Raw genomic sequence first — 21,275 nt, 5'->3', positions numbered from 1 at the left:
AAAAATATCTCTCTCCCAATTTATTTTCTTTGGCTTGTAAGCTCAAAAAAGTTATAAATAAATAGATCAATTTAATTTTAGAGCTTATAAACTAGTTTCAATTTAATTTTAGAGTTTATAAATTAGTTTGACCAATTTATAAGCTTAGATAAACACCCTTTTATTAACTTGTTTTTATCATAAAAAGAAATCTATAAAAGATTTATAGGTATCTTAATCTAGAAGGATTGTATAACTACGATTATATAAGCCTGCTATTAGAGTTTGCATCCACAGTTTTACGAACTCCAAAAAGTTTTAAGTGATATTTATTTAATTAATTAATTGATAAGAGGGGTTTGGTAAAAATAATTCAAAAAGAAAGAAATTAAATAATAACTTACATGCAAAGCATAGTGTCCCTGGGGCGCCAAGTGGACATGAAGGAAGGGCAAATGTCCGTCTGTTACGCTAATCAACGAATGAAATAAAAGGAAGATCCAATTCACATCCCCCACGTCGTTTTAGATTTGTTTAACCACTAAGCCACCACCTCCACCTCTTCACAATCACAACCATCCCACTCACTCACAATTACAAATCTTCAAACTTAAAAAAAAAAAAAAAAATTATTTATTTTTTAAAAAGTTTCAAAAATTCCTTCCTGGCTCTCTCACATGCTTGCCAAGTGCTTGATGGTTCCATTTTCTTCTATCTAAATGTCTTACCTGGCTGCAACTCTGCATGGCCCCCACATCTGACACATTCTTAATCTCCACCGTCCACTTGTATCCTCTGGCGCGTGTTTCTCACATTCCTTTCATACCAGTGGTTTTTGGTGTTTCTCTTCTCTTTTAATTCGTCTACAAATACGGAGTTGTCCAGCGTTTCTCTCCCCTCTGCTTTTCTTCTGCTTTTCTACAACTACAATTAGAAAAATTTGCTCACTCTCTGTGACAGCTTTAAAAGGGTTTGATTGAACACACACACAAGCACACTTCTTCATTTCATATCTCTTTCTTTGCGTTGGCTTGGGGGCCCTTTGGCTGTGCACATATACAGCAAACGAGACTAGCCTGATTATTATTAAAACTTGACCTAGCAGCGAAAGCCCATTACTCGCCTCTTCAAAAACCCTCTTCTTACCTTTTTACTCCTTGATATCTTGAGGGCTTTTTGACATGGCGGAGAGTTTAGACGACGGTGAGTTTTGGCTTCCTCCTCAGTTCCTTACTGACGACGACATACTCATGGACATGAGTAAGAGCAACAACAAGAAAGACGCGTTTGACTCTGAAGCTGAAGCTACCAAACCTTTGTTTCCGTTTGAGTTTTCGTATGGTTTTGGTTCTTTTGGACACTCTTCCTCGGATCTCAGTTCTCCTGTTGAGTCGGTGATGGGGTCAACCGAGACCGAGAGTGACGAAGAAGATTTCATCGCTGGGTTGACTCGCCAAATGGCTCACTCTACTCTTGAGGAAGATTTCGCTGGAAACCACAAAACTAAGGTACCCGTCTTTAATACTCTTGTCTGTTTTTGTAATTTTATTCAACAGTTAGATTTTCACTTGAGAAATTTTTTTAACGCATCGGTTGTTTTTACAGGGTCGGTTTGTATCCGGTTCGCCTCAATCGACGCTATGCGCGGTTGGGAGTGGGTGCGGCTGTAGGCAGGGCTCGAGCCGTGGAAGTCCTAACTGTCAGTCACGGGTTTCTTCACCGCCGGGAACTTGGGATCTGCTGTACGCGGCTGCAGGGGAAGTTGAAAGAATCAGAATGAACCAAGAATCATACGGTTGCTATAATCACAACAGGGGACTATTGGGTCCACCCAGAAAACCATCTCCAGTCTCTGTCCCTGTAAAGAACCACGCGAACCTTTTTGATGTTGGTTTCTACAACGCTCAACACCAGCACCAGCACCAGCACCAGCAGCAGCACCACCACCAACAGTCGCTTTCTCACCAGAAGTTACAAGCTTCTCAAGTAAGTTCAAAACAAAGTCGTAATTGTTTGTTACTCCAGCTTTACATCTTTGTCTTTTGTTTCATTCTTTCTGCTTTAATGTTACAGTTTCAGCATCTGAAGCAACAACAAATGATGAAGCAGCAACAAGGTTCGTCAGTTTGGGTAGGACCACAGTCACAGGCCAAGGCAACCACTGGACTATATCAAGTTGGTCTCAACCGAGTCCAAAGTAGAAACACAACTCGGCCCCTTGGTTTGTCGCAATCTGCATGGCCTCCTCTGCAACAAGCACAGCAGCAACAACAGCAACAACAAAACGGGTCGGGTATGCGGGCTGTGTTTCTTGGAGCTCCGAGTGGTAAAAAAGAATGTGCTGGTACCGGTGTTTTCTTGCCTCGTCGCGTCAACACGCCTACTGAGACCCGCAAGAAGCCAGGTACAGGGAAGATTTATTACCAAATTAGTTACTCGTTTTGTTCGCAGATCTGGTCGTTGATTTATTACCATTTTTTTAATAAGTTTCCACATTGCCCCACCCAAGGTTTGGCGATCTACAGTTCCCACCCTGGTTTATAAATTGCAGACTCCCACCTTTAAATAACAGATAATTATTTGTCTAACAGTTAAAAGGTAAAATGATCATTTCAAAATAACCTTTCGCTTCTCAGATTCACACACTAGCGATTTAAGCATTCAAGCCTATTCTAGCACAATTGATCCTGTGACATCACATTACAATCCCCTCAACCCCCACATTAAAACCCCTACCTCCTCACCTGATGGAACCCTCCAATCATAACCGGTCGCTTTTAGTGTCAATCAGCATTTCATCCAAATTTCGACCCACTCTCCCTTAGGTTTTGCATTTTTTGGCCAATTTCCAACAAAATTCAGGCACCTTGTTGAGGTGTACTTAGGTGGAAAAGTTAGGGTTTTGGTAAGGAGGATAAGAGAATGTGATGGTGGTGTCAAGGAGGTCCAATGGTGCCGGAATCGGCAGGATTATTGGCTTGGCCAGATCCTCTAGGGCATTTGAGAGAAATTTGAGATGTAGGGATTATTTTGAGAGAAAAGCACGTGTTAATTTAAGGGTGGAAATTGCAATTTATGAAACTAAGGGTGGGAACGAAAATTGGCCAAACCTTGGGTGGGACAATGTGGTTTCTCTTCAACTTTATTACTGTTAGGAGCGTGAACTTGGTCTTGGTCATACATCGATACATGTAAAATCAGATTTCATTTTTTAAAATAAATAAATTAAATTTGTATGATCTATGTAGTTTCAAATCTATGTTTGTCTACCTAAATTGATATATTTAATTATCTTTGGATAGTTTGACAGTTCGTTTTAGATTTTTGTGTGATTATTCAAAGATTTTGAGTTCGAATCGCCACAATTACTATTATATAATGAGGACCTCAAAGAAATAGTTAAAATATAAGTAAACTGATTTTGACACTCTCAGATACTAAAAAAAAAAAAAATTGATTATTATTTATCTTATTTAATAAGAATGCTCCATACCAAACTTAAATACATAGTTATACGTTAGATACTGATCATTATCCTATTCACTATGATTTATTAATCATTCATTACATGCCACATTAAATCATACACAAAATGCTGTCTATTATATTTCTCAATTATGATTTAGGGGGGTTTGTCTGAGCTTATGAAAATTAGCTATAAGTAACAAGTACTATAAGCATTTGAAAATTTAAACAATTACGTGTTTGGTTGAAAGTACTTATAAGTAACTGAAAGTAGTTGACGTGTTAGTAAAATGTGGCTCATAAGTACATTTTATTATAAACATTAAAAATGATATTATATTAAACAATGGTATACTATAAAATTTTAAAATTAAACAAGGATAATATGGTAATATATTTGGTCAAACTAGCTTATAAGACGTGGCAAATCTCAATGACACAACTTGTGGGCTGTGGCCATTCATTTTAATCCCTGAATAATAACAAAAAATTAGGGACGTGTCACATTTTATTGGTCTACTCAAATATATGAAAACGACGTCTTATTTTCCCCTCTTTCGGCGGGAAAGTTTTAAAATTACTTAGCGAAAATTCGAAGCAACCATTTGGGCTTTTATAGTTTTATACAAAAGGATTAAAAGTTTGATTTTCTTTTTAATTTTTGCTTATATTAGAACAGAAAAAGTTCATGCTCCGCACGCCGTCCCACGTGATATCCACAGTATCACGCGCATATCAGGGTGGTGAGACGCACTATCAGATCATCACATGATTTCTACGGCTCAGAATGCGAGTACTGGAAGTTATTTATTTTTATCAATATGAGGTGTACGGACCTGAGAAGTCCTTATCCTGTCCCTTTCCGCAGGTAAGCACGTCCCTACCACGTACTCTGCTTTTTTGTTTTTAAAAAGGAATTGTTTAATTTTCTTTTTTGTGCCTATAATATTTAGTTAAATAGAGTTTACGATAGATGTCGCGTCCACGAGAGAGTGGCGCCGTCCAACGCCGGCGGATAGTGGAAAAGGGCACGCCGTAATGATGTGTAAAGAAAACGACGGCCGTTAAAACAAACGGTAAGCAACGAGTTTTGACCAAACGTCAGACAGACAGACAGTTAAGCTGCCGAATCGTAAACTATGAACTGCGGCCACGTCATCCCTACTCACACTCTTTCGCTCCTTACTTTTTCATTATTCTACAAAACATTAACAAACACAATTACGTCGTCGTATTATGTATTAAATAACAGCTTAAGGTAAACTTTGTATGTTAAAAGCCTTCAGCCTCTTATTTTTGTTGCATGAGATAATATTTGGTGGAAACATACAGCGCATGATTGATTATGTTAATTGACTTTTTATTCATTTAAGAATGATGATTTAAATATTAATTATAATGAAAATATTGCCATTAAAATAATAATAATAATAATAACCAGGCTCCTTTTATGTGAATTATCGTTGGTCTTTCATTGCATGATGGAGTTAAAGAAATAAACACTAGTAAGCTCATGAACTATCTAAGAAATGCATGTGAGTTTTGTGATAAAAATATATATATATATATATATATATATTGACCACTAGAGGAAAAATAGTCATGACGCACGACTTTTGACCAAATTGTCCAAGTATACTAAATACACTAAAAGCAATGGGTGAAATTTGACCATATAAGAAAATCTTACTAACCACTTCTGGAGTTATGGGTGATTGAGTAGTTCGATATGAAATATTAAGTATGTTATTCAAAAGATTATAAATTTGAATCTTTTTTCAGTTGTTAATAAAGGTGGCCACTGAGCTTTTATTCGATCGATAATTTTAAGGTCCCAATGGATTTGTTGAGGTGCATATAAACTTGTCAGAACACCCTAAGTTATAAAAAAAAATCTTATTAAAATTTAGAGAAAATTTAGGGTGTGTTTGGTTTATTATTTTAGGTAGTTGAATAAGGGAGTATTACAAGGTAAAATTTAAAAATTTATAAAAAAACTCATAGGTTTGTTAATTTAATTAAACACCCAACATATAAAATGACAAAAACACCCCCACCACTCGCAATGCCAGATTCCGGCCACCACCGTCAGAATCTGGCTGGAAAATTGCGTTACGACACAGACTAGTCGGATATGTGTCGTAACGCATCGATATGGCCTTTTCCGGCTAGATCTACAGCCATATGTGGCCGTCGACAGCCAAAAAAGGTCAAAGAAGTCACGACCAAAGATATGGCCGTTGTTTTCGGTCAACGATGGTCATTTCTTTGGCCATCGCTGACGGCCAGATCGGTGAACTACCGACTAATTCTGGTCGTGGTGTAGGTCGTTGTACAGATTCTAGCTACCATCGACGGTGGTTGTCGAAATCTGCCAAGTATGGGTTGATAGGGGTATTTTAGTTAATTTTTAAACTTTTTTTTGGGGGTATTATGAAATTAATAAATTTAAGGGGTCTAAAAATAATTAAAAAATATATTAATATTTCTGAAATAATGTGTTAAACAATATTTGAAGAATAGGATTGAGAATATAGATAAAAATAGGGAGCCAAATGCACCCTTAATTATTTCCACAAATGTCTAATTGTCTTCTATACATTCAATCTAAAAACTAATTGTGAGATTCAAAATTAAAAATTGAATTGGGGGTAAGATATTGACTGGATAAATGCATGTTGTAACACAGTCTAAACATGTAGGTGTCCCCACAAGTGTCCTTACTCCTTAGGCTGTAAAAAAGATTTTCTGATCCAAAGCTGATTTGGTTTCTCAGCTTTCGCTTTAGCTGAAAATGGAATGTTTAAATGTCCTCCTGCGGGCCCACCTCTTACCCTATTTGGCTTTCTGGGTGCACACACAGCATTCATGGAGAACAAGTCTGGTCTGTTTGCTTTGGCATTTCAACTTTGCAGTTATCACATTGCCCCACCCAAGGTTTGGCGATCTTACAGTTCCCACCCTGGTTTCATAAATTGCAGACTCCCACCTTTAATTAACAGATAATTATTTGTCTAACAGTTAAAAGGTAAAATGATCATTTCAAAATAACCTTTCGCTTCTCAGATTCACCACTAGCGATTTAAGCCATTCAAGCCTATTCTAGCACAATTGATCCTGTGACATCACATTACAATCCCCTCAACCCCCACATTAAAACCCCTAGCCTCCTCACCTGATGGAACCCTCCAATCAAACCGGCGCTTTTAGTGTCAATCAGCATTTCATCCAAATTTCGACCCACTCTCCCTTAGGTTTTGCATTTTTGGCCAATTTCCAACAAAATTCAGGCACCTTGTTGAGGTGTACTTAGGTGGAAAAGTTAGGGTTTGGTAAGGAGGATAAGAGAATGTGATGGTGGTGTCAAGGAGGTCCAATGGTGCCGGAATCAGGCAGGATTATTGGCTTGGCCAAGATCCTCTAGGGCATTTGAGAGAAATTTGAGATGTAGGGATTATTTTGAGAGAAAAGCAACCGTGTTAATTTAAGGGTGGAAATTGCAATTTATGAAACTAAGGGTGGGAACGAAAATTGGCCAAACCTTGGGTGGGACAATGTGGTTTCCTCTTCAACTTTATTACTGTTAGGAGCGTGAACTTGGTCTTGGTCAATATCGATACATGTAAAATCAGATTTCATTTTTTAAAATAAATAAATTAAATTTGTATGATCTATGTAGTTTCAAATCTATGATTTTGTCTACCTAAATTGATATATTTAATTATCTTTGGATAGTTTGACAGTTCGTTTCAGATTTTTGTGTGATTATTCAAAAGATTTTGAGTTCGAATCGCACAATTACTATATATAATGAGGACCTCAAAGAAATAGTTAAAATATAACGTAAACTGATTTTGACACTCTCAGATACTAAAAAAAAAAAAAATTGATATTATTTATCTTATTTAATTAAGAATGCTCCATACCAAACTTAAATTACATAGTTATACGTTAGATACTGATCATTCATCCTTATTCACTATGATTTATTAATCATTCATTACATGCCACATTAAATCATACACAAAATGCTGTCTATTATTATTTTCTCAATTATGATTTAGGGGGTGTTTGTCTGAGCTTATGAAATTAGCTATAAGTAACAAGTACTATAAGCATTTGAAAATTTAAACAATTCGTGTTTGGTTAAGTACTTATAAGTAACTGAAAGTAGTTGACGTGTTAGTAAAATGTGGCTCATAAGTACATTTTATTATAAACATTAAAATGATATTATATTAAACAATGGTATTACTATTAAAATTTTAAAATTAAACAAGGATAATATGGTAATATATTTGGTCAAACTAGCTTATAAGTAGAGTGCTTATAAGCAAAAAGAAAAAAATATCTCTCTCCCAATTTATTTTCTTTGGCTTGTAAGCTCCAAAAAGTTATAAATAATAGATCAACATTAATTTTGAGCTTATAAACTAGTTTCAATTTAATTTTAGAGTTTATAAATTAGTTTGACCAATTTATAAGCTTAGATAAACACCCTTTATTAACTTGTTTTATCATAAAAAGAAATCTATAAAAGATTTATAGGAATCTTAATCTAGAAGGATTGTATAACACATTATATAAGCCTGCTATTAGAGTTTGCATCCACAGTTTTAAACTCCAAAAAGTTTAAGTGATATTTATTTAATTAATTAATGTAAAGGGGTTGGTAATAAATACTCAAAAAGAAGAAATTAAAAAAAACTTACATGCAAAGCATAGTGTCCCTGGGGCGCCAAGTGGACATGAAGGAAGGGCAATGTCCGTCTGTTACGCTAATCAACGAATGAAATAAAAGGAAGATCCAATTCACATCCCCCACGTCGTTTTAGATTTGTTTAACCACTAAGCCACCCCTCACCTCTTCACAATCACAACCATCCCACTCACTCACAATTACAAATCTTCAAACTTAAAAAAAAAAAATTATTTATTTTTAAAAAGTTTCAAAAATTCCTTCCTGGCTCTCTCACATGTTGCCAAGTGCTTGATGGTTCCATTTCTATCTAAATTCTTACCTGGCTGCAACTTGCATGGCCCCCACATCTGACACATTCTTAATCTCACCGTCCATCTGTATCCTCTGGCGCGGGTTTCTCACATTCCTTCATACAGTGGTTTTTGGTGTTCTCTTCTCTTTAATTCGTCTACAAATACAGAGTTGTCCACGTTTCTCTCCCCGCCTCTGCTTTTCTACACTACAATAGAAAAATTTGCTCACTCTCTGTGACAGCTTTAAAAGGGTTTGATTGAACACACACACAAGCACACTTCTTCATTTCATATCTCTTTCTTTGCGTTGGCTTGGGGGCTTTGGCTGTGCACAATACAGCAAACGAGACTAGCCTGATTATTATAAAACTTGACCTAGCAGCGAAAGCCCATACTCGCCTCTTCAAAAACCTCTTCTTACCTTTTACTCCTTGATATCTTGAGGGCTTTTTGACATGGCGGAGAGTTTAGACGACGGTGAGTTTTGGCTTCCTCTCAGTTCCTTATGACGACGACATACTCATGGACATGAGTAAGAGCAACAACAAGAAAGACGCGTTTGACTCTGAAGCTGAAGCTACCAAACCTTTGTTTCCGTTTGAGTTTTCGTATGGTTTTGGTTTTTTGGACACTCTTCCTCGGATCTCAGTTCTCCTGTTGAGTCGGTGATGGGGTCAACCGAGACCGAGAGTGACGAAGAAGATTTCATCGCTGGGTTGACTCGCCAAATGGCTCACTCTACTCTTGAGGAAGATTTCGCTGGAAACCACAAAACTAAGGTACCTCTTTAATACCGTCTGTTTTTGAATTTTATTCAACAGTTAGATTTTCATGAGAATTTTTTAACACATCGGTTGTTTTTACAGGGTCGGTTTGTGTCCGGTTCGCCTCAATCGACGCTATGCGCGGTTGGGAGTGGGTGCGGCTGTAGGCAGGGCTCGAGCCGTGGAAGTCCTAACTGTCAGTCACGGGTTTCTTCACCGCCGGGAACTTGGGATCTGCTGTACGCGGCTGCAGGGGAAGTTGAAAGAATCAGAATGAACCAAGAATAACGGTTGCTATAATCACAACAGGGGGCTATTGGGTCCACCCAGAAAACCATCTCCAGTCTCTGTCCCTGTAAAGAACCACGCGAACCTTTTTGATGTTGGTTTCTACAACGCTCAGCACCAGCACCAGCACCACCAGCACCACCACCAACAGTCCTTTCTCACCAGAAGTTACAAGCTTCTCAAGTAAGTTCAAAACAAAGTCGTAATTGTTTGTTACTCAGCTTTACATCTTTGTCTTTTGTTTCATTCTTTCTGCTTTAATGTTACAGTTTCAGCATCTGAAGCAACAAACAAATGATGAAGCAGCACAAGGTTCGTCAGTTTGGGTAGGACCACAGTCACAGGCCAAGGCAACCACTGGACTATATCAAGTTGGTCTCAAACGAGTCCAAAGTAGAAACACAACTCGGCCCCTTGGGTTGTCGCATCTGCATGGCCTCCTCTGCAACAAGCACAGCAGCAACAACAGCAACAACAAAACGGGTCGGGTATGCGGGCTGTGTTTCTTGGAGTCCGAGTGGTAAAAAAGAATGTGCTGGTACCGGTGTTTCTTGCCTCGTCGCGTCAACACGCCTACTGAGACCGCAAGAAGCCAGGTACAGGGAAGATTATACCAAATTAGTTACTCGTTTTGTTCGCAGATTGGTCGTGATTTATACCATTTTTTTAATAAGTTTAAATCGGTTTATTAGTTGATTTTTTGTCGTTTTGAGAGAATTGATGGTATTTGTTTGTTTCTCTTTAACAGCTTGTTCCACGGTGTTACTTCCCGCTAAAGTGGTGCAGGCCTTGAATCTGAACTTCGACGAAATGGGTGCGCCGTTTCAGCCTGTTTCGGAAGTTATGCACCGGATACTGGTAATATTGCTCTTCCCAATCTCATCTGATAGTGTGGTATTATTTTTATGTCCGTTAGTTATGATTGTTTTGGGTATTTATTTTGAATTTGCAGATGCTACTTTGGGGTATCGAAATGGTTCAGAAGCGCAATCTCAGGCAGCAGCAAGGAATGAACCATGAGATCCGGTTGCCGCAGGAGTGGACTTATGAACGTGGTCCCCTTTGGTCTTTCATAATTTGTGTTGTTCTTCTGGGAGTTTTTTAGGAAAGGAAAAGAAAATTTCAAGGTTAGAAGGGTATGAAAAAATAAAAACAAGGGAGGCTGATAGTTTGCTATAGGAAAAGTAGTATTAGAATATAGATAATAATAGTTTTAAGGAGGAGGAAGTTTAAAAGAAAAATGTGGATGATGATGAAGAAGAAGGAAGCAGATATGAAATGGTTTTTTAGGGGATAGAATTAGGGAAAAATAAAAATTCCTACTGTTAGAAAAGTGAATGCAGTTAGCAGGGGCAGTTTTTGTTAAATTTTGTTTGGCTACGGTGGTGGTCCTGGTGGATGTGGATGGAATTTTCTGTTTCTTTTTTGTAATTTGGGGCACAAGTGAATGTTTTGGGGAAGCCAAGGGAAAAAAGAGAAATAGTACCAGCTCTTAATGAAAAGAGTACATGGCTTTGGATACAATGTTTTTTCGCCAGGGATGTTTACTTATGCCATGCATTATTGTTGTCAGTATTGTCATACAATACTTGGTGTGTTTACAAATTCCCCCTTCCAACCTGTCCACCCACTCAATGGCCTTCAACTAATAATAATATAATAAAACATAATTCATTTTCCTATTTTACCCTTCTCCTTATCACTCGCTTTTTTAATATTTATTTAACTGCTTCGAAGATTTAAATTGAATAGAAAGGACTTTAGCTTTACCCGAGATCCAGCAGCAGCTGGATTTGCGGTTTCTGGGTCTGTAACTTTGTACTAACTAATCTAATATTTTTCAAAATATCATTGGTAGGACAGAGTTCGGTGATTATTATAAGGTAAAAGTTAATAAATTTTTATTTTAGGTTTGTTAATTTAAGTACTTCAATATATAAAAGTTTTATAAAATGATAAAAATATTATCCACTTATAGTTGTCTGATTTCGGTCATTGAGAACTTATAGATGACGGCCAAAGATACATCAACATCTTTTGATTGTTGTCAACTATCAGATGTATTTATTGTTAGATTTACGGTGGATTCGATTATTATCAGTTAGTTTTAGTTGATAGTGTGTGTGATGGTGGTTAGAATGTGGTAAATATGAGTATAGGGAGTGTTCTTATTAATTTTTAAAATATTTTTAAAGTTATTTAGTTAAATTAATAAATTTAAAAGATTTAAAAAATAATTAAATAAAATATGATAATATTTTTAAAATAGGGAAATAAATGTATATTTTGGAGAGGGAGTAATAAGATAACGCAAGAATATTGAAACAAACTTCCCTTAAAGTTTGATCTCTCAAGTTGCTCTAGTGTACTTTAGTTTAGTCGGCTTGTCATTTTTGATGTTAATTTTGCTTTCTTGAGAAGGAAGCATTTGTGATATAGATAGGGCAAGGGTAGCCGGTAGGGCCCTTAAATGAGCTGTTGTTGAGTATATAAAAGATCTTTGCTCTTTACACGTGTCGTCATATCTCTTTATCTCTTTATTAAAGGGCTTACATCTTTTATTCAATTCAATAATTCTTTGGAACTCCTCGTCTATTTATCATAAAAATAGCGGTTGCTATCACCGTGGCCTAACATTGCATAGCCACCCACACATAGCTGCCGGCAAACGTGGGTTCATGGTGGTTGACCACGTCCCCACTCCCCGCCCAACCAGCCTTTGTTCCGTGAACCCACACGCTATGCAGTACGCACCACTCTCCCGTTTGTGGTCCTTTATTGCACTTAGGGAATATCGGGAGTTTTGTTTCACTATTATATCTCTATCTTATTTTATTGCTATATCTTAAAAACCTAAAAAATGTATTTATTTCAATATCCTAACCATTAAATATGGGTTACATGTTGCGCAGTTTGTGTCAATTGTGTGTGCTGTTTTTACCTCTTCCTCCTGCATTCCTGCATCCATTACGCCTCGCCTTATTTAAAAACCCCACCACCTATTTGCTCTCTACGTCGTGCCGCCCACTCCTTTCTCAATTTTCTGCTGAACCATTGTACGGATTATGTAATTCAAAACAAATGGCTTGTATTTTATATGCACATGAGAGCAGTTTTGACTCATCAATGTTCACACTAATTTCCGCACAATCCTGCGGATTGCCGACGTCTAAATCTGTACGGATATATTATTCACTGAGCGTTAGGTATCAAGCATTTTTAGCATGGTAGTTTTTTTAAGTCTTGAGTCGGCAATTGGACTTCCAGCTTTCGAAAGTGGGTAGCTTGTCACACATCCACGCACATTCACATGGGGTCTCTCCCAACACTGCTGAATTACTATTACAATTTTAAAATTCAATTGACTGCTTGTACCCAAAATACTTTCTGGACCAAACGTTAATCAATTTGTCTCATTAGTGCCCTCGCTCGGTGTCACATGCATTATTTAAGAGTTTTTGTATTACGTGTTTGTAAATTATCCCAAGTTTGTTCTGTAGCATACACGATGTCAATGGCCAAGAAACGGACTACAAATTCAACGGTTGCTCAACCAACTGACCCAACTGCCTGTCGTTTTGGAGGCTATGCTTAACGCAATTGTTGTATAATTGGTGAAGGACTTCATTATTGCTTTTATTTAATGCCGCCATCAAGTAGGCTGCAAGAATTTGAGACTCAACCGGTGGTGTGAACATTTCGAACTCTACTTTTTTTAACTTCACTTATTGAAACATTTTTGTCTAATAAATAAGTTACGAGGATATGCACTCCACCGATTGACAGTTTCAACATAGAATTTTGGTTTCCCAAGTTATTATATGGTTTAGGCAAAACCATATTGACAGGAACGTATTGTTTCTGTAACTTTTAATACGTGAGCTTTAAATAATTTAATAAAACACAAGAAACTTCTTGATGATTTTAAAAAAATATTAAAAAAATTAGAAATTGAATATTAGAATTAGAATTAATCGAATTTCAGAGATACAATACAATAGAAGCTGCCAGCCCAGCGGCCCAGCCGGCCTATGCTTATTGTTATATTGTATGGCGCCAAAACCCGATGGATGGACCCAGTAACTCAATAAAGTTGTAGGTCACATCAACGGTCGTAAACGATTCAAAAAGATTAACGGTCTGATTAGCTAGAAAGTCAACTGCTTTGAGTCAATCAGTAGCGATTCGTCTTCAACCTCCGAATTTCAGGTAATTCTCATGTCCTCTTGGCCAGAATTTCATTTGTTAGGTTGTTGAGCTAACTAAAACGAACCTAACTAGAAAAATTTGGAACATGATTTTTACACGTTTAAAATAACATTGTCATGAGTAGTGATCTTAGGCACATTTCAGTATATGTTTAATTCTAACTAGGGTTTTTTTTCAGCTCAAGCCTCAGTAGAATTAAATTCTTGTTATTACTGTGAGTTCTCAGTTGACTCTGAACTGTGCATCGATTTGAGATAATCGAAGATGGCATTAGACGATGACACTGATGTATCACAGAAGAAGAACAAGGCTCCTTCTGAGGATGAGAAAAGGTATTTTCTTTATAATTCTATGAAATATTTGTTGATTATTGGTATTCTAATAATTAGTGTAATTCTTAATAAATAGGAGAAAGAAAATTGTGCCCGGGAGTTTGATGAAAGCTGTGATAAGGCCTGGTGGAGGTGATTCAACACCGTCTGAGGGTGATCAGGTCCTTTTAATTGTTTTTTCCCCCCTTCTAAATAATGCTCTATTTTTGGTAAATTATAGTTCACATTCTTATTTCTTTGCTCATAAGACATCGTAATTGGTTGAATGCAAGGAAATGAATCCCTTGAGATATTGCAATTAGTCATCATTCTTGTTGTTGGAATAGTGGTTTACTCTCTTTGATTTTGTTGTATAAGAATTACATGGAGAATTCAATACTGAGTCTTATTTATGTGTTATAATTTACAGGTTATATATCATTGCACAGTTCGAACTCTAGATGGAGTAATTGTTGAGTCGACAAGATTGGAAAATGGAGGTGAACACTATCAAATCCCTATTCTTGCTTTTAACTGAAGTTAGTTCTTGCTTTTATCTTGTTATAAGTGTACTAAATTTTTTTTTGAAGAAATTCTATAATATTAGGTCTATTTGGATGATAGGGGGAATGCCGAATCTGAAAAGGAGGCCAGAAAGCGGATAATTTTTATGTAACATTTCGTCTTGGAATATGGGTAACTGGGTTTAATAAACATTTGTTTCCATGACAGGCAAGGGTATCCCTAGAAGACTTGTTTTGGGCAAAAGCAAGATGATACTGGGGTTGCTTGAAGGAATTCCCACAATGTTGAAGGGTGAAGTGTCAATGGTATTGTATTTTACTATCCTAAAATTGGCATTGCGTTTGTGAGCATTTGTTTGACAAATAGGAAAAGAAAAAAATTCAAGGAGAGGTACATTAAGTACAGGACTGTAAATTTGCTATGACTAATTGCTATATCTTTAGTTGTCAGCTATATTTTTTAATGAAGCACTTTGTGTCTATAAAATTATATTTCAGAAGAGAAAAAAGGAAAAAAGGGACCTTCCTGGATAAACCTATTAATAGTGGAAGAATAATGCTAAATAATGTTTGTGCACTATCTAAATGTAAGATCTTTTTGTTTGGTTTGTTTCAGTTTAAGATGAAATCTGAAATGCACTATGGTGAGGATGATTGCCCTATGGCAGTTCCGGGTAGCTTCCCAAAGGATGAAGAACTTCATTTTGAGATTGAGATGATAGATTTTTCTAAAGCCAAGGCAAGAATGTTTGAATTATGATATTTCTATCAATATAACAGCATGACACAGTTGAGCCATACGGTCATTTCCATGTTACTGTTCCTTGGAACTTATTGAATATCTTTGTGTACAAAAGGCATTTATTTGGCATGCAGAATACTGTAATTACTATATGGATATTTGCTTGAAAAAGTTTAGGATTAAAATGAAAGGATCTGCATTAGGTGTCATTAGCTAAGGTTCACTTTTCACTTCTCTTTTCTTCTAATGCTGAATATTGCTTGTACTGATTTCAGGTCGTTGCTGATGATTTGGGAGTCTTAAAGAAGGTACAATATTTAAGTTGCATAATTTATTAATGTAGAGGGCAATATGTGAGTAGCTGGTGTAATAGATTACATTTTGAGTACAATTCATGGAGTTTTAAGTGCTTTGAAATGATAAAATTTCTGATTAGTTCATCAGAAAGGATCTCACATAGTTATAATTCTGCTATTCTGGATAAAGGCAGCTGCCTCACAGAATTGTGCAGCAATTTTCTGTCTGTTTTAGATTTAAAAGCAGTTCACAATTAATTTAATTTCTTTGTATAGGTGATAAATGAAGGGCAGGGATGGGAGTCACCGAGGCAACCTTATGAAGTAAAAGCTTGGTAGAAACTTATTCTTGATCCTCTGTACCTCTTCTTTTGCATTTGTATGTTGAGTGTGTGAAGTTTCCTTAAGATAAGTACTATTTCCTTTTCAGGATTTCTGCAAAGACAGGCGATGGGAAATTGATTTTCTCTCACACAGAAGGAGAACCATATTTCTTTACTTTTGGAAGATCAGAGGTTGGTTAGCATTTCTCATCTATAATTATGTTTCTTCACTGCAAGTTACCATTTTAAGTAAATAACTTTTGGAACCCATTTTTTTTTCCTATCATACTGTTGAGCTTGAAAGCCTATTTAGTGTTAAAATTCTCAACTGATGGAAATATATTTTCAGCTGGGTTTAATGTAAGCATGACACATTGCTGCTTAATATGGTGAGTTATATGAATTTAGGTACCTAAAGGTCTTGAGATGGGAATAGGAACAATGACGCGTGAAGAGAAGGCAGTAATATATGTTACAAGTCAGTACTTAACTCAATCTCCCCTCCTGCCTGTGGTAGATGGTTATGAGGAAATTCATTTTGAAGTGGAGCTTGTCCATTTCATTCAGGTATGCGGACGTGTCCAAAGTAATGGTTTTCTAATTTCTATTTCTCTGCCAACTTCTATACTGGTACAAATTATAATACTTGCGTAACTGTGTCGATTTAAATCATGACCTTTTTAAGAGTGGACTTTAAATTTACTTGGAATTGGAAAATCCTAATTTATATGCCATATATTATGCTTACCTGTCTGGTTAAAGTCATAATGCATTTTTTCAACTGTCTTTCCCTTTTCTGTTTTTCCTTGTTTAATTCTCCATCCTATTCATCAAATATTGTTAACTCTAATCCAGTATTGTTAAGTTCACCGCTAGACATTATTGTTGCACTATTTTGTAAAGCTGGTTGGTATGGTTGATGGTTGTAGACTAGGTGCTTGTTGTTATGGCTTATATGGCCAAGCTCCCAAACCAACCTTAATAGATTTAAAGATTCATACAATTTAATTAGGTGATTGTGATGCTGAATGAACACAAACTACACTTTTGCTATATTTGCTGGAGAAATAGGTAAATTGTCCACAATACCAGCAGCTCTCGCACCTTTGTGAAAGAGAGAACTGAAAATCAAGAAAGTTTTATGTTCCATGAGTACTCAAGACTAATATCAGTTTATTCACACTATGCATTTGTCAGCAAATTACTCGCACTTTTTCATAACTGTGTATTGTTTTAATTGCCATATTCATGAGACTGTGATGTAACTCTCAAGTTTTGAATTGGTAGGTACGAGACATGCTTGGGGATGGACGTCTAATAAAACGCCGACTTCGTGATGGAAAAGGTGTGTTCCATTATTTTTTCTACTTTTCAGTGGAGAAAGTGGAAATGTTCAACTTACCTGCCCAGTTTTAACTTTGTGATGCTTTGGATGTATGCAATTAGGTTGTATGTCTAGGTGACTTACTTTTTGCTCATAATCATTTTAATGCTTGAATTCTGTGATGGAAGTTTTTAGTGTAGAGCAAGTCATACAGTTTATTTATTCTTTTTTCTTGCTATATCTGTGCTCTGTACCGTTGTATGAGTATGCTATTGTGATGATGTTCTTTTTTTCAATGACTATTATGCATTCATATACATTGGGTATGATAATCTAATATATGTATTTCTTTATTGCTACCTCAACGCATCATGATTTTCTTAAAATTTCTTTAAATATTAGGTGAATTTCCAATGGATTGCCCACTTCATGACAGTCTACTTCGCGTCCATTACAAGGGCATGCTTCTTAATGAAGAAAAGAGGGTCTTCTATGACACCCGAGTTGATAATGATGGTCAGCCTTTGGAGTTCAGTTCTGGGGAGGGGCGTGTAAGTTGACCTTCTTAAAGGGGAAGTCTACAATGATCTTATTTTTTGGAACTTTGTGATATTTTTTAGGGACAGTGATTAAGTGTATGTGTCAGTACTAATTTTACTGCACCATGCAGAGAAGTTTGTTAGTGGTAGTGATTTTATTTACTAATTTATCATAATGCTGTTTTGTGTCATAGGTGCCTGAGGGATTTGAAATGTGTGTTCGCTTGATGCTGCCTGGAGAGTTAGCTCTGGTCACATGCCCTCCTGATTATGCTTATGACAAATTTCCGAGGTTATAATTTGAAATATAGTTTTGCCTTTATCTATTGGTACTAGTAATTGCTAGATTTTAATGATTACTACTTCCCCTTTGTTCTCGTTCCTCAAAGCTTCTTCTTGTTTTTTGTTTCTGCCCATTTGATTAGGCCAGAGAATGTTCCTGTAGGTGCTCATATTCAGTGGGAGATTGAACTTCTTGGATTTGAGATGCCAAAGGTAATAAACTGCTATCTTTTCAGAAAATTTTCAGCAATGTTCTGGTTTTAGAGGCTCCTATTGATGGGCCTTATTATGGTTGTGGGATATCAATGATAGATGTGTCTGTAATGAATTTTTAGTCTGTGAATCAAATTTAATTTGTAAATAACTTGGGTGGATGGGAGCTGATGGTCTGGTAGATTTCTTCTGCAAGTTTAGGATTGCAAGGGCTATGGGCCTATGGCTGGTGAATTAAACCTAATCTAAATATGTTTTTATGCACTAAGTCTTGAGCATGGTTTTATATGTTTAATTTATATAGATGGTGAAACCACTTTTTTTGGCATTATATTAGTTTTGTGAGTGGCAATTCCTATTTAGATGATAAAGATGTGTTGAAAATTGTTTTTGTGTCAATTGTTTTGCGGGCAGGTTAGTATAAGAATGACTGCAAAAATTCTGAGTATTGCCTTGATTGAACTATGATGACTTAGAGGATGCTCATTTACTTTGTTGGTAAAGCATTAGATGTTTACATTCTGACTTTGATTGATTTTTTATCTCTGCTGGCCATCATTTCAATTGTAAGATTTCCCTGCTTTTAAATTTATTCAGGGGTTCTGCTAGTGTTGATTTTATTGAACTAAACCATGTTTTGATGTGGTTTATTTACTGATGTCAGGACTGGACTGGTTTGACCTTTGAGAATATAATGGATGAAGCAGAGAAGATTAGAGTCACGGTAATGCATTGTACAATCATTTACTGTTCTGCTTATTTAGCCTCCTAGCAACTATTTGATGTTTTACAATGTTCTATTCTTGCTTGAAATATAATGTGTGTGTATATGTCAGTTCTGACTATGGCAAAGACTTTCCACGATGTAAATTGGTTCATTTGTCTTTAATTTGCGTAGATAGGATTCAGTTATATATGCCGAGGCATGGGGGCACTTGAATTTTTATAATGTGAACTAGAAACCTTAATGTTATCCTTTTATCTTCAGGGTAACAGGCTCTTTAAGGAAGGAAAGTTTGAACTTGCAAAGGCAAAGTATGAGAAGGTAATTTACTTATTCGTATTTGCACCTTATTGTTTTGTGTGGTTTGTTGAGCATTGACTGCTTTGCCCAAAGTTTTGGCCCACATCATTAAATGAGTTTGCAGTTGCAGTCATCTCAACAAATTCGATTGGTTGAAGCCATTGACTGCTCGTGGTAGAAAGTCATTATCACATTTTAGTTTCAGTTGTTTTTGTTAAGCTAGCAATCCCATTATTCAATTGGCTGGCATTATTCTACTAGAAGTGTATCGGCTATTTGGCTTGTGTGATGTATAATAGTCTATGTTTTCTAGTAAAATATAATTTGTGAATTAGCTTCCCTTATGATTTCTTACTATATGTCAGCGGAATCGGTAAAATATAATTTCTGTTCTAATATAAGGGAAATGCATGTCTTGTGCCTTTTAAGTTTTCACCCAATTACCATCTGGTGACTGCTACACAGGTGCTTCGGGAGTTTAATCATGTTAATCCACAAGACGATGAGGAAGGGAAGGTGTTTGTAAACACAAGAGTAAGTTCTTTTTGTTTTTCTTCTGCGGTGACTGACACAACCTGATCTACATTTTCTTTTTATCTTGGTTATAGAGTGAATACTCAGTCGATCTGTCTAAACTCTTATGATTTTATTTTTTCGAATCTGAATTGATTTCTGTCCCGTTTTGGATGTATGAAGAATTTATTACACCTGAATGTAGCTGCGTGCTTCCTTAAAATGGGAGAATGCAGAAAGTCCATCGAGGCATGCAATAAGGTGTGTTTTGGACTTTCAAGTTGTTTCACTCTTCTTTCCTCCCACCTCAATCCCAATATAGCAGTAATTATATCCATAAGTTTCATTTTGAAATTGACTGAGATTAATTGCAGCTAATCAGGTCTTATGCATAGAAAGCTTTCTCTTCCAAACACTATATATATATATCTGTAAACTTGTGTAATGGTGTGAGTTATTGGTCTCACTATGTGAGGCTTTCATTTGGATCTTAGTGTGTACTCCTGCTGGAATTATTGCAGGTTTTAGATGCGAACCCTGCTCATGTGAAGGCTCTATATCGCCGTGGAATGGCCTACATGGCTGTTGGAGATTTTGAGGAAGCTAGGAGTGATTTTGAAATGGTAATGCTTATGGTCTTATGCTTTTCGAGCACTTGATTTCCAACATCTGATTCTAAAATTCTTACTGATTGCTGTTAGATGATGAAAGTTGACAAGTCATCTGAACCGGATGCGACTGCAGCTCTTTCAAAACTAAAGAAGACAATGCAGGTGTGTCAGACTACTACAAGTTTTTTGTTTTTCAGCTAGGCATGGGGAGAATCCATTTTTTATACCATTCTGTATGTCAACCATTTCATAAGCAGGAACTCGAGAGCAAGGCTAAGAAACAATTTAAAGGACTGTTTGACAAGAACCCAGGGGAAATTGCCGATGCTGGAACTGAGAATGACGATGAAGATGAAGCTGCTGGAGAAAACGAGAAAGATGTCAGTAAGGAGGATTCGGATGGAGACGAGACACGGGAATTTCCTGAACCTGCTGCTGAAGCACCTCGAATGGGTGGGTTCTACCGATTCTGGCCAACCAGTGGGAGACTATTTTCGGCTCTTGGACTTCAACGATGTACCATATTGTGAAATGAAATACTAGATATGAGGTTGATGACTGATGAACATCTAAGTTTCTACGGTCCGAGTTTTAGATATTTTTAGCCCCATTATATGGGGATTCGGCAAAGAATAACTGTTAAACATGTTGATATGTTACCAAGGAATCAAGGAAAAAAAAAAAAAAAAAATACTAACGATAATTCTTTTGCTATAAAGAGGTTCAAGGAAAATACTGCGGAAGCCGGAATATATTTGTGAAAGTAAAAAGAAATACAAAAGATCATAAGTTGCTGATGTCAAATTGTAAAATTAAACTTTGCTGCCTGGGAGATTAGCTCTGGTCACATGCCCTCCTGATTATGCTTATGAC

At 36.5% G+C, this 21,275-nt stretch overlaps 2 protein-coding genes across 5 annotated transcripts; both read left to right on the top strand.

Moving 5' to 3' along the window:
• The first annotated feature begins 863 nt into the window (after nt 1-863).
• Nucleotides 864-11,178, top strand: LOC116135794. Its single transcript, XM_031421513.1, has 5 exons — nt 864-1,487; nt 1,585-1,965; nt 2,053-2,383; nt 10,240-10,349; nt 10,444-11,178. The coding sequence occupies exons 1-5, from the start codon at nt 1,161-1,163 to the stop codon at nt 10,594-10,596; spliced, it is 1,302 nt and encodes a 433-aa protein (XP_031277373.1). The 5' UTR covers nt 864-1,160; the 3' UTR covers nt 10,597-11,178.
• Nucleotides 11,179-13,554: 2,376 nt separating this feature from the next.
• On the top strand, nt 13,555-21,046 carry LOC116135788 (peptidyl-prolyl cis-trans isomerase PASTICCINO1-like). Of its 4 annotated transcripts, none has more exons than XM_031421507.1 (21): nt 13,555-13,700; nt 13,879-14,032; nt 14,112-14,193; nt 14,442-14,511; nt 14,744-14,841; nt 15,152-15,274; nt 15,553-15,585; nt 15,850-15,908; nt 16,004-16,088; nt 16,305-16,463; nt 17,184-17,241; nt 17,623-17,771; nt 17,954-18,051; nt 18,185-18,254; nt 18,919-18,978; nt 19,243-19,299; nt 19,744-19,812; nt 19,975-20,052; nt 20,313-20,414; nt 20,493-20,564; nt 20,660-20,932. In XM_031421507.1, exons 2-21 carry the CDS (start codon nt 13,965-13,967, stop codon nt 20,930-20,932), a joined length of 1,863 nt encoding a protein of 620 aa, XP_031277367.1. In that variant the 5' UTR covers nt 13,555-13,700; nt 13,879-13,964. The 4 variants fall into 4 exon arrangements, with proteins under 4 accessions (XP_031277367.1, XP_031277364.1, XP_031277365.1 ...); XM_031421504.1 differs by having other exon boundaries at nt 14,109-14,193; XM_031421505.1 differs by lacking the exon at nt 13,555-13,700 and adding an exon at nt 13,714-13,740 and having other exon boundaries at nt 14,109-14,193.
• The last annotated feature ends 229 nt before the right edge of the window (nt 21,047-21,275 follow it).

The sequence above is a fragment of the Pistacia vera genome, unplaced genomic scaffold (assembly GCF_008641045.1).
Source record: "Pistacia vera cultivar Batoury unplaced genomic scaffold, PisVer_v2 Contig303, whole genome shotgun sequence".
NCBI lineage: Eukaryota > Viridiplantae > Streptophyta > Magnoliopsida > Sapindales > Anacardiaceae > Pistacia > Pistacia vera.
The sequence above is the reverse complement of the archived record's forward strand: the minus strand, read 5'-3'. Positions and strand labels throughout refer to the sequence as shown.